The sequence below is a fragment of the Dermochelys coriacea genome, chromosome 6, assembly GCF_009764565.3.
Source record: "Dermochelys coriacea isolate rDerCor1 chromosome 6, rDerCor1.pri.v4, whole genome shotgun sequence".
NCBI lineage: Eukaryota > Metazoa > Chordata > Testudines > Dermochelyidae > Dermochelys > Dermochelys coriacea.
The window spans coordinates 42,549,144-42,562,729 of record NC_050073.1 but is presented as its reverse complement, the minus strand read 5'-3'; the positions used below and the strand labels follow the sequence as shown (position 1 = coordinate 42,562,729).

General features: G+C 38.3%; 1 protein-coding gene across 1 annotated transcript in view; it reads left to right on the top strand.

The window, feature by feature from the left end:
• PRMT3 (protein arginine methyltransferase 3) overlaps window positions 1-9,162 on the top strand; it is a 98,271-nt gene extending 89,109 nt beyond the window's left edge. Inside the window, exon 16 of the mRNA XM_038406245.2 lies at window positions 8,489-9,162. Within this exon, the coding sequence (XP_038262173.1) occupies window positions 8,489-8,598 (110 nt within the window). The 3' untranslated portion in view covers window positions 8,599-9,162. The remainder of the gene's footprint in view (window positions 1-8,488) is intronic.
• The last annotated feature ends 4,424 nt before the right edge of the window (window positions 9,163-13,586 follow it).

Genomic DNA, 13,586 nt, shown 5'->3' with positions numbered 1-13,586 from the left:
CATGATTTTATAGACCTCTGTCAAATCCCCTCTTACTTGTCTCTTTTCCAAGCTGAAGAGTCCCAGTCTTATTAATCTCTCCTCATATAGCAGCTGTTCCATATCCCTCCTAATTTTTGTTGCCCTTTTCTGAACCTTTTCCAATTCCAATATATCCTTTTTGGGATGGGGCAAACATGTCTGCACGCAGTATTCAAGGTGTGGGCATACCAGGGATTTATATAGAGGCAATATGATATTTTCTGTCTTATTATCTATTCCTTTCTTAATGATTCCCAACATTCTGTTTGGTTTTTTGACTGCTGCTGCATATTGACTGGATGTTTTCAGAGAACTATACACAGTGACTCCCAAGATCTTTCTTGAGTGGTAACAGCCAATTTAGACCCCATCGTTTTATATGTTTAGTTGGAATTTTCCAGAGTGCATTACTTTGCGTTTATCAACATTGACTTTCATCTGCCATTTTGTTGCCCAGTCACCCAGTTTTGAGAGATCCTTTTGTAGCTCTTCGCAGTCAAAGGTACAAAGCATGCAGAGCAATGGGTAAAAACAAAGATCGGCTTGCACATGTCCTTTTACGTGACCCTTAACGTTTCCTTGTAAGCTTTTGTATGTTTCAGCTAGCCCAGTTATCGCCATCTCTGGGTTGTGAGAAGCCGATGGTCCTTACTGCAGTTTGTTTGTTTCCTTGTTAGCCTGTCAACACTAATTGACACTTCCTGGGCAGTCTCTGGCCACTCATTCAGTCACCCCACCCTTTTCTAGGCATAAGGTCCTTTAATTGTCTGGTATCTTCCAGTTGATCTTGGGTTTAACCTTTGGAAGAGTAAACCAGTCTTAGCCCCGCTGGAGTCAGGCATGGGTTAATCCCAAATAAACAGCTTGCTCATTGTTTCCTGAAGGATCTTTATCTGTGTCATTGTTTTAGCTTTTCTGTTTGGTTCCTTTAAAAATCCCTTTAGATCTAACTGCATAGCAAGTAACCCATCATAAATACAGGTCTACACCATACTCAATAAAAAAAATACGAATTTCCCAGTTTGTAACAGCTTTTATAGCAATGATATGCGCTCACCTGGAATACTATGTTCTTTTTGGATTACCCCAATCTCGAAAAGACCACTTCAGTAATAGAGGGAAGTTCAGAAGTAGAGGACCAGAATAAAGCATGGAAACATTTTCATATGAGGAAGGAGTAAAAAGATTTAGGCCTTGTCTACACTACAAAATTAGGTAAACTTAAGTTAAGTCGACGTATAGCCACCACAGTAAGTACTGCAGTGGTTCATGTCCACACTACGCCCCATCTGTCATTGGTGTACATCCTCACCAGGAGCACTTCCCCTGATGTAACTGTGAGGCATTGTAGGGTACTGACAGCTGGAGCCCTCCTAACCCAGGGCTGACGGCTGGGGCTGCCGACCTCAGGGCAGGTGGGCTCCAGCTGTCATCCTTGGGAGGGAGGCTGACAGCCAACAGGCAATGTGAGTAATGCAGTGTGTACACAGACACTGCGTTGCCCTAAGTACATTGACTTGGCACTAAGCCTCTCACAGAGGTAGAGTTATTACGTCGGAGTAGTGTGCGACTTACATCAGCGGGAGCAATGTTGTAGCGTAGACACTTACAGTTAGGTTGATGTAAGCTGCCTTACATTGACCTAACTCTGTAGTGTAGACCAAGCCTTAGTGTTTTGGAGAGAAAATGAAAAAAGAGGAGACATACTAAAGGTATGCAGTAATGAAGGCTATACACACTTCTAGTCCCACTTTCTCATAATGCAAGAACAAGGGGATATTCAATTAAACTGAAAGGCAGAAAATTTTAAAACTGATGCAAAGAAATACTTTTTCACACAAGTGTGATTAATTTGTGGACCTCATTGCCAAAAGACATGATTGAGGCTTAGAACTTAATGGATTTTCTTGTTCTTCAAAACGTCCATTCTTTTTTAAATCCTGAGTTATAGTAGCAAAATCTTTTAAAAATCATCTTTGGAAGGGATCTAAAATCTTATGCTTCTGGGCATAAATTTAAAATTAATGGGGGATAGAAAGAAATTTACCCTGTGTACAGATTATTGCACCGTTCCTTTCTCTAAAGCAGTTGGCCCTTACTCCTTTCAGAGATGTGATACTGGAGTAGGTGGATCACTGCTCTGACCCAGTATGAAACTTCCAGTATTGGCACTGTGTGTGTGTGTGTGTGTGTGTGTGTGTGTACATATATATATGGGGACCTTTCATACTCATTGATAATACAGAGCAGAGTCACAAGAATACATCAGAAGTATTATCAGTGTCATATCCATAGCATGTTATCATAGGTAGGGCAATTGCAAATATGTAATTTACCTTCTTAGATTATGTTGGTATGGAAATAGAGACACTTTTTTTTAATCTGCTGCGATAGCAAGGTCCTTGCTGCAAGCATTTACTGCTGTATTTTTTTTCTTAGTGGGAGACCAGATTTAAGGTTTTCCAAGTGATGAATGAAAATGCTGGAACAGGATTATAATGAATTCAATTTTGTCCTAATCGAATTGCAGCACTACAGTGTGGTTTATTTGCATCCTACTGAGCATAATAAGAGCAAGGTGATGCAGCTCGGTCCCAGAGAGAGCTTCCTCTGAAGCTTATAAGACAGTAGAGCTGTTAAAAAGCATCAGTCATTTTATATCTCCATGACATAGATTAATTGTTCTGATCTGCCTCCCTGTTACATGGTTACACAGCCATTGCTCGTTTCAGCTGCAGAAAAGGCTATTCAGAAAGGCAGATTTAACGTGGGGGGAAGGCATAGCTGCGCCTCTTGACAGTGAATTACACATTGATTCTCTGGGTCGCTTAATGCAATTAACTTTTTATAAATAACTGAGGGCTCTCTTTCATGAAATCATCAGTAAGTTATTAGAGATGTTCTTCCTCAGAGCTTGTCTTGAGGCTAAATGTCGTCCATTTGCTGGTAATGAAGTAGTTAACTGGTATCAAATCTTATCCTTTTGCTTGATAGGATAGTTGCATTTAAATACACTGTTAAAATGGAATGATAGTTATGTGTATAGAATAACAATTACCACAGTGGAGCAGTCTTGTTGAGCAAAGTGGACAATTAATAAAAGCTCTTCTGGCATTTCATGGAAATAGCTAAATAATTCTAGAATTTGAGAACAAGATTTGTTTTTATTGTCCTTAGGAGAGTACCACTCTGCCATGTTTAAACTCTTTGTTTTTTGTTGAAAATCATTCTTGAATGTGAAAGTATACTACATCCTGTGGCAAACTCCTGCCATTCAATCATTTTAAATGTGGCTCTGGTGTCAGATTTATGTTTAATATGATATCTGAGAGCTGCAAGAATAGATATTTTTTTAATCCATTTAAATTTGAAACAGGCAGTCCCACTTGGTTTTAAACTGTGCAGATATGCTGCCTTTTGTTGGCTCATAACTTTTATTTATCCAAAGACAGCACTATAAATTTCAGCTTTTTCAACAACAAAAAATGTTGCAGATGTTGACAATCTCTTTAGAAATCCTACTAAATAACAAGTATCTCTAGCTGCTTTGAGACTAAGGAGGATGGGAGAGGAGACTAGGATGCCAAAGAGGCAGAGGAGGTATAAGAAGGTGGTAGAGGCTAGGATTGGGGGGGCAAAGATCAGTAAAGGAGCAAGGCCTGCTGGAGGAGCAGCAGAGTAATTAGTGCTTTATGTGGATAACCTTCTACTTTATTAATGCACCATTCCGTACCATCCATTTTTAAGCAGAACTCCTGTTTTTTTTCTGTTTAAATTGATAGTACATGGTCCAGTATATGGATTTTTCCAAATAGTAACTACATACAAATAAAAAGCACAATTCCATTTTGAAACCCTCTTAAGGCTGAAAGAAAAATACTATCTTATTAAAGCTTTTTCAGTTACCTTTTTTTTCTAACTATTTTGAAAAATGTTAAAAGAGAGAGCTGCTAAATTGACTGTTAATATTTATCTTCCAAAAACTCCAAAACGCTAGGGATAATTCTGTTGCACATCTGGTCTCAAAATTTTTCCTCAAAACAAAGGTAACAACAACATTGAGATCCCTCTGCTAGATAATATTGTGTAAGCCCAGAGATCAAATTTCCTCACAATGTGGAGGAATATCCATATCGGATGATGATTGCTTCTGGAGAGTTGGCGGGGCATTCATGTGTAGCATGATGACTCTTATTCTTAATTCTTTTGAGCATCAGAATGGAAGGTGTGATGTGTATGTGCCAATAAACCAAAGTTAAACTGTTACAGTGCATCTAAATTTAATGCATTGACAGTACACATTCTATTTGCCGTCTCTTTTATGAGTCATGACTAAACTTTTGGATGTCATATTAATTTGTATTTAACTTCCAAAGGTGTTGCATACCCACAACTTCTGTTAACTTGGGAAATGCAGGTGCTTCGTGCCTCCAAAAATCAGGCTGTTGTTATATGGATGCTTAATTTTAGACATTCGCATATGAAAATGTCTAAACGCATTTTTAGTACAATCCGGCATAAAAGTACTGATGCTATTAAAAAGCCTTGAATATGGTAATGGATTTATAGGTTATTTTTTTTCTCTTTCTAATGGCTGTTAACCATTGATCTAGGCTATGTCTACACTGCACTTTCATTGGTGGGAGAGCGTCTCCTGCCGATGATGCTACTGCCCCTCATTGGTGATGGTTTTATTTTGTCACCGGGGGAGCTTTCCTGGTGACAGAGTGGCTACACTGTGTGCATTATAACGGCGCAGCTGTAGCTGCGTGGTCACGCCGTTGTAAGGTGCGCAGTGTATACATAGCCCTAGCCCTAGCCTGACACCTGCATAACACAGGCCATAGAAATTCACCCAGTAATTCCTGTATCAGACCCATAATTTCTGATTAAAATATGTATGTGTCTAATTTATAGTCTGAATTTATCTAGCATCAGCCTTTAGCTATTGGATCATCAGTTCTTCATAAAATTATGGAATAGGTATTTCTGTACTTGATAAATAATCCATTTGTTATACATGGGTTTAAAATGAGCTCTCAACTAATGGACCAAGAAACACAATTTCTGCTGCATTCATACATGTATTCAAAAAGTTGTAATGAAAATTGAAGCAAACTTCGAAGTAGGCACTAAATGACAAGTATGAAAAGAGTCCCAGCCCTGTATTTACTGTGACAGATGGCATTTTTGTATAGTAGCACTTAACTTTTAACTGTTACAGTACATTCAAAGACCTGGTATTGGTTTCTTTTTTTAATCAAATATAGTACAAGATGAACAGCTAACTAGATGAAATTTGCAGGAATGCTCCTGAATTGGTTAACTTAAAAGTATGTCTTGTGTATCTAGATTTTCAAAATACAGGTTCGTGCACACAACTGTGTATTCAGTTGTGCATGTGTACAAGTGACATACTTTATACATGCAGTCCTGTTTGCTCACATGCATTGAACAAGAATGGATTTCGTGCAGGATGTTCCAATGTAGAGGACATTGGACAGTGGGTTAGGACACTTGGGTCCTAATTCTAGTGTCTGCTCTGGCCTCTCAAATGTGTTCATTGATAACTTATCTGAAATTCTAGCGGAGTCTTTTTTTTGTTTTTTGTTTTTTTTAAGTATTTTGGTCAGTAGCAAGTGCTGATTTGAGTCATTTGCAAGTTCTGGTTCTTTGATCAAGGAATGAAAATTTACTGCATTATTTCCTTTGTTTTTTTAGTAACATTTCAATCTGAGTACATGAAGAAATTTAAAAAGTAAGCAACTGTGACTAGTTGCAATTGTTAAAAATACTTCAGCATTTATGTGTACCGCTTTATTCTATGCAAGTATGTACATTTATTTATAGATCTCTATCCTTTATTTGTTCAAATCCATGAAGTATGGATCAGCTGTTGGTAATCTTTATAAGTGTAAACTCACTACTGTCCTTTTGGTCTAGGAATCTTCCATGAAGAAAAGTAAATTTTTCTAGAACAACTAGAATTGTAGCTCTACAGAAACAGCTATTGTCCACTTCCTACATCTATAGTAAAAACTTGCAGAAATGTGTATCCCTTTAGATACACACTTTAAGCCTTACCTGGGAAGATATTTTTACATAACTCTGGAAAATTAAGGGCAGGATCCTGCCTACAGGCATATGTCTCTACAAATCTTATACAGTCTGCTACAATACACTAATCTTAAAAAAATATATAACCATGCATACACGGGTACCAAATTAATAGTATTAATTTGCCCTTATAATTCCACTTTTCATTATAGGATCTAAAAGTGCTTCACAATCGATGAGCTTCAGAAACCTCTAAGATAGATAAAGAATATATAGGGAAGTTTTTATCCATTACTGAAGCACAAAAGTCTCTGGGATGAAACACAGTAGCTGTCTAATAGCACCTGTTTAATAGCAAATTCAGTGTGCCATAACGGATTAAGACAAACAGAAAACCAAAGATAACCTCCTCCCCCCGCTTACCCTTCTGTAAAGTGCTATGGGACCTCTGTCAAGATGTCTCCTTGTCTTAGCCCAAAAATAACCTGTTGCTAAATGACAATTTTTGTTTGCAGTTTAACAAAATTTAACACTAATTGTGACTGATCTGACAGTGATTTGCCATATCCTGGACAAACCATATGGAATTAAACCTTACAGAATTCAGTTTAATACCTTTGGGGTCCATTTTATTGAAAATGCACATATTTGTATATTATTGTGGGATTGTATAAAACTTCTTTAGGAGGAAGGCAGTATTAATGCAGTCTCTGGGAGATATTAGGAACTTCACACTTGTTGACCCAGAAAGTCCTTCGAAGTGGATTTCCTAGGAAATACTTAGGGGTGAGGGAAATGCAAACGACCCACCTCAAATCCATCCTTTTGAAGCTGCACTTTGAGCAGAGACCCACTGTCTGGCTGATTATTTAGTCATGATCTCTTCAAAGAGCCAGGCTGGATAAATGGGTGACTCCCTTGCTCATAACAGTTGTTGTTCAGAGCAAAGGGTGTAATGAATTTGAAACCCCAGGAAAATCCCTGGGTGGGGTTTGAAGGCCTCTCCTGACAGAGCCCATGTTACAGTTGAGGTGATCTCTGGTAAGCTTATTAGCATGTGTGTAGGTTCTGTATTGCTTTTAGTATGTTTTCTCTGTATTGCTTTCACCTTAAGAATAAATTGGTGCTTGCTTAGAAAACTCTTTGGTAACTTACAGGTGTGTCAATTACACTACGTACTGTCGCTGAAGTGAGCTGTAGCTCACGAAAGCTTATGCTCAAATAAATTTTAGTCTCTAAGGTGCCACAAGTACTCCTTTTCTTTTTTGCGAATACAGACTAACATGGCTGCTACTCTGAAGCCTGTCTTTTTCTGGAATGACACAATGAAGGCAGGGAACTGTTGAACCTGGAAATACCATAGTCAGGAGGGAGAGGGATGCATGTCTCTGCCAGCTATTGCCTCTCTTGGGTGGAGCCAAAACCTGAGGGTGGGTGTCCTCTGTGGACAACTGAGGGAAAATATAGGTGTAATTGCCCTGAATTGTGATACTAATTATGTTCGTGAAGTTTTTTAATTTCATGAAGATTTTTTTTTATTTAAACATTCCCCTGTAGGACCTGGCTAAAAACAAAGCCATCTTAAAAACCAAGGCCAACGTTACTGTAATACAAATAGGAAACACTCGGCATACATGGTGAAAAGTGAACTAGACTTATACTGTTCACTTAGTTTTAACTCCTCTGACACGGTTGTAATAATGTCCCCTGTTTACATACCAAACACAAGGAAGGAATAAAGAGATGTACGCTTCAGGGAGTAATACTTTCCCTTTAGTAGTGTGCTGTGGCTAACACAAATGTTTGTAATATGTTGTTAAAGAATTTAAAATTTTAACTTTTCCCCAGGGAATGAGGGCTGCTGCTTAAACTCAAGGGCAGAAGTGATACCAAAATGATGACTTTTTATATCTGCTACATTAATGAAGTTTTGATAAATGCTTCCAGAATGGCCTGCTAAGCATTTCAAATGGCCTGCTAAGCAGCCGGTGTGCAAATCCTCTTAACTGGACACAATTTTTGAGAGGCTTGGGGGAGGATAACTCTGTGTGTATGCAGGACATATTGAGTCCTTTGCTATAATCAGATAGTATAGTGATCTTGATTGGAATTAATAGCTCACTGGATGGATCAAGTGAGAAGTTAACAGGTATGATGAAATCTAACCTGTTACGTTAAGTCAATCAGTTTGACTGGCCAATTTCATAGTCAATGACTTTATTGATAGAAGTAAGGAGCTGGTTTCAGCACATAGCTGTAGCTTTTGTGCCTTTTATTCATATCTTGTCCTCTAAAACAGGCTCCTCATGCAAACCAATAAAAGGAGATAAATGTAATGCTGCTGTTCTAATCAAGCTATTTAGTGTATCCAATTTAGTGTAAATGCAATCATTGTTTTTTGCTCTTGTAGGTGAGGCCTTGAGAGGAAAGATAACTGTCCTCAAGAATAGGAAGGATCCACGGTCCCTCATTATAACTCTTTCAGTGAACAATACAAAACAGACATACAGCCTGCAGTGAAAATACTAAACAGACTTCAAGAAATGCAAATTTTATATGTATCTGATGTCAGTTTTTCTAAACAAAAATTGTTTTTGGCTCAAGAATACAGCAAGAGTTGGAACTGACTAGCTTATCATTTGTGTGGTCTTGCAAAGGTGATAGATGAGATGATGATGAAACCAAATCTGAGTGCACTTCCTATAATATGGAGAGAAGGAATGAAAATGGTTTTAATTTAGGTGAATCTGCTAGAAAAGTCAGATACGGCTCTGACATTTACTTTAACGATAACATGCTGTCTGTAAAATTTTAACTCAGCAGAGCATAGCTTATTCTTACTCTGCTCACTGGCAAACCTGATTATTCTCACCAAAAAAAGGCAATCTTTCATACTTTCTTGGCTAAGATCAAAAGAGGGCCAAATCCTGTGCAGACCTCATTTTTATTTGGGAACAATTCAGTAGAAGTAAGTGCTTCAGGATTTGGCGCATCATGCTCTAGTGATGACTACATTTGTTTTTATAAACTTTGTATTACTGTATGATGTAAATTGCACTTGTCAAAATAAACTACCAAAGTACATTTTGTTATTCAGTTGCCTTAATTTTCATTGTTCATTTATTGGAAGATTAAGAACTTCAAGATCTACAGTGGCTCTCCTAGTCGTTACAGAGGTTTTTCCTGTCTTGGTCTATTGGACTGGCTTTTGCAAAGTTGCACATGTATCTGGATAATACCAATATCCTTCATCCGCTCTTGACTTCTTCAGAGCATAGTCGCACAAAAATGTAGACAGTTGTCATATGTCCATCTTCTACCATCAACGAAACCAAATACCAAGGAGCTAGCAATGAAGCTCCACTTATTGAAAAGCAGAAGGCAAAAAGTCTGGAGGTTCAGATCATAGGAAAAATGGAGGGATGCAGGTGCAGCTCTGATATGCACCAAACTGCTGGCCACAATACACCATTGATTGGGGGACCAAAACTGCTACCAATCTATGGGCTGAATTGCAAGTAGAGCAGCCTTGTGAGCGTATTGTCCCGTTTCTCACCTACCCATTTATTACCTTTCTGAGTTGGGATTGTCGGACTTGATTTGTCCACAGTGAACATTTTTTGGCTTGGACTTTGTGCACATTACAGGAATTTTACCCTATATTAAGAATAAAAATGGACATTGCTTTAATGTTTACTACGGGATACCCTCTAAAATACAAAACAAAAAAGAGAGATTCAAAAGTCCATGAGCCAAATTTTCAAGCTCAGCTCCCATTTAGGCACCTAAATGGGAACAGCTGGAGACTGAGCCCTTCTGCAAGTCTGGCTACTTCATGTAGGGGGCCTAAGTGGGAGGTGAGGTCTTTTGAAAAATCCCTTGAGATTCCTGTAGTAACACTAGCACAGCTGTGTTGTGCGCCTTGTGGTCATTAATGACCAATTGCAAAGTTTGAATCCAACTTTCGCAGTTCATAGAGGAAGAGGGAGGGTGCTTTATTTTTTTTTGTTTGTTTGTTTGAGCCCATCTCTGATGAATAAAATCTGTAAATGTTCCTTAGCAGCATTGTGATTCCAAACAACAAAATTCCATCAGTTCATTGACATTAACTCATTTATTTTAATTGCTCCGTCTGAGTGAAGTACCGTGAGTGAATAGCATAAATAACTGAATAGTTTAGTTTACTTTAATTTTCAGTTTCTACAGTTTCCTATTACAGGTAGGAGTTTTAAAAATGATTATTTTGATAATATCCATTGTAACCCAATGTAATTCTAATGGAAAGGTCTTGTAAGTTGATACATGCAAACCGTCAGTTCAATGTAGAGGTATAAAGAACATGGGTGCATCAGATTGCAAATTAATTTAAATCTTTTTAACTACAAGAAATAAGTTTTTAGCACTAAATTGTTTTCACTCTTCAAAAAAAACTTCTCTCCAAAATATTCTGTGGCTCATTTAACTCTATATGTTGAAGCAACATATTGAAAAGGGAATGGAGGTGCTGAAGAGGGATCTATTTAACTTTTTCAACCAAAAACTTTGGCCAGTTAAATTTAGAGCAATATCTATCATGGGGGGAGGGGAAGAAGCATTTTCTTCAGTTATTAAAATTAATATATCAGTTTTAATAATATTTTGTGAGAACAGCTCAATACTTAAAGGAAGATCCCCAAGAACTTGATCATTAATGTTGGTTAACGATTAGTTTGCTCGTTAATGGCTCAGAGATTGCAGGCTATTAAAGCGAACAGATTGGTCATTAGCTGCAATAATGGCAGAATTTGAGGAGAAAGCTACTGTATTCAATTATCTCTTCTAGTAACCCATAATTATTTTTTGTTCACTCTCTCCGTCAATGGAAAATAGTTTGAAAAATCATTCATTAGTCGTTAACATTCTCTGCAAATGACATGTACCATTTGCTGTGTTTATAAATGCTTGATGCAGATGTTTATAGATGCTGTAACCATGCAGAGCTTTCAGAGTGAAAGAATGTATGGCTTTGAGGGATAACTAGTCTAAAAACTGAGCCTGCTTCCAGTAATGATGAGTTACTTACATCAGCCATCAATTTTCCCACAGATGTATATAAAAGATATAGACTAAGACCAGTCTGTTGCACTTGTTTAATGAAAACTGTAGCAAATCTCTCTTCAGATGAACATAAGGACTCACGTACTTTCAAAACATATTCAGACTCTGCCTAAAGCCATATTCATGCACCTTTCAATACAAGTGCCTTGATCTGCAAGGATGCTGGGCAACTGCTACTACCGACTTGTATTTGGATGCTGGACTACAGGAAAGTCCATTTTCAAATTAACATTTCCTCTTTTTCTGGTAAGGTAAAGTTTTTGATCTCTGGTTTATAAACTTCTCCTGAATGGCTTTGAACACTTGTCTGCCAAACTGCAAAAGTGATCTCCTAGTTTACCCATGAGGGAGAGGGGAAGCCAGGCATTAACATGGATGCAGCTCCAGGTTCTTCATTAGCAAGTGTCTCTTGAATGAGCCTCCTCCTGGGGGCCCTAATAGGATTTCTTAGTTTGCCCTTGCTCTTTATTCTATTGCATGGTGTTTGCTTTAATGAGACACAGCTCCTGTGATACACAACGAGGCTTTTGATCTTCAGATAAACAAAGGGGAATTCGTAAATATATCCACAACTTTTCTGAACACATATAGGCTGCTAGCAAGATTACAAGCCACTTTTTTCGTTCGTCAGCTGAATTTTAAAGTGTACAGATTGTCTAGCAGTTATATTGTGCGAACATACCTATTTGATAGTTCCTGAAGTTCCCTGCAGTTATGATTCTAACACACTAGCAGCATTTTATGTCTCTGGTTAAATTTCCCATGAAGAATAGATTACCTGTTCACCAGGATTTTTGGTAGTTTGCCACAACAGTTTCACTAACACCTGTTAATGACTTCTCTATTGGAGGATGTATAGAGAGCCCAAAGCCCTGACCATTAATGTCATAAGTCAAAGATGGAAAGGAAGAATGAGAGAGCAGAGGGAGTGAGGGAGCTGCCTGCTGGAGACATTAAGCATGGACCAAGCTTGCTAAAGGAGCTAACCAGAAACACCTTGTTTGCAGGGAGGGAACCGCAAGCAGCTGGTTCCTTATAAGAGAGCCAAAGCAGCTGGGGATCATACTCTGGGAGTCTACTGGTGAGTCAGCTCTGAACTGGACAACTGCAGGCTGAAACCCCAGGCAGGTCACCCCCTAAGAAAGCATTCAAAAAAAGAAAAGGACTAGATGGGGGAACCCTTTCAGCCACTCAGGATCTGAGGTAAGAGTCATGCCTTGGGACAGGTACTCAGTACTCTGAGTTTTACTTTTGAGTTATTGTCTGAATAAACCCAGACCCCTATAAAGGGTGGTGATTGGACAAGAAGTGTGTGCAGTGTCTGTAAAAGGGGCTGGAAGCAGGAGAATAAAGGGCAGAGCAGAGGCACCGTGGCCAAATGAGATTGCACAGGGGCAGCCATCTCATCAACAAGGAGTGAAAAGCCAAAGCTTTGGGAAAGGAATGGTGAGTATAACGAAGTGCTGAGGCCATTTTGCTGATTTCCCATTGGAAAACCCTTTCTGTTTGCAATATTTGATTTTTAGAGATAAATTTCAGAAGCCAGTTTGCAGCAGCTTTGGTAACATCAGTAACACAATGTAGGTAAGTTCATAGTCATTGATCAAAATACTCTATCCCAGAATCTCTCTTCAAACAGCACCAATATGGTATGAGTACAAGGAAAAATGTACATGTACAAGGAAAAATGTACATGTGCAAATCCTGTCATGCACAGGATCCTTTGTGCACAGATGTTAGTGGTTGACAGTACATGCAGGAGTGGTAGCATGTACATAAATAAAGGATGATGTGCTACCACTGGGGAATGATGTTCCTTTGTTCTGTTACTTGCTTGGGCTCTGAAAGTTTAAATAAACATAAAACTATTTACACTTCAGATAAAAATATTTGGGCCAGATCCTCATCTGGTGTAAATTGGCATAACTCCATTGACTACAATAGAGCAACACCAATTTACACTATCTGATCTGGCCCTTTTACCTTCAAAATTAAAGTATATGCCAACTAATAAAACTGGGAGTGATATCTGACATCATACTGTTCTGTCGGGTATCTACTGGTGCTCTTGCACTGTAAGCTTCGTAAGGTTGTGAGACAGTTGTTGCTATTTATTACTAATGTCATGCCATAAATGTGAATGTCATATTTTGGTCTGGTTTGCCTGTTGTAGAGGGCTATGTAAATTTACAATGCTATAAAAACAACTTTTACCTATTGTAGAATATTTACCGCATGTTCATATATATATTTGCATCCGATGAAGTGAGCTGTAGCTCACGAAAGCTTATGCTCAAATAAATTTGTTAGTCTCTAAGGTGCCACAAGTATTCCTTTTCTTTTTGTGATTACAGACTAACACGGCTGCTACTCTGAAATTTGCACATTAGAGGCTCAAGCTGTGCAGCATT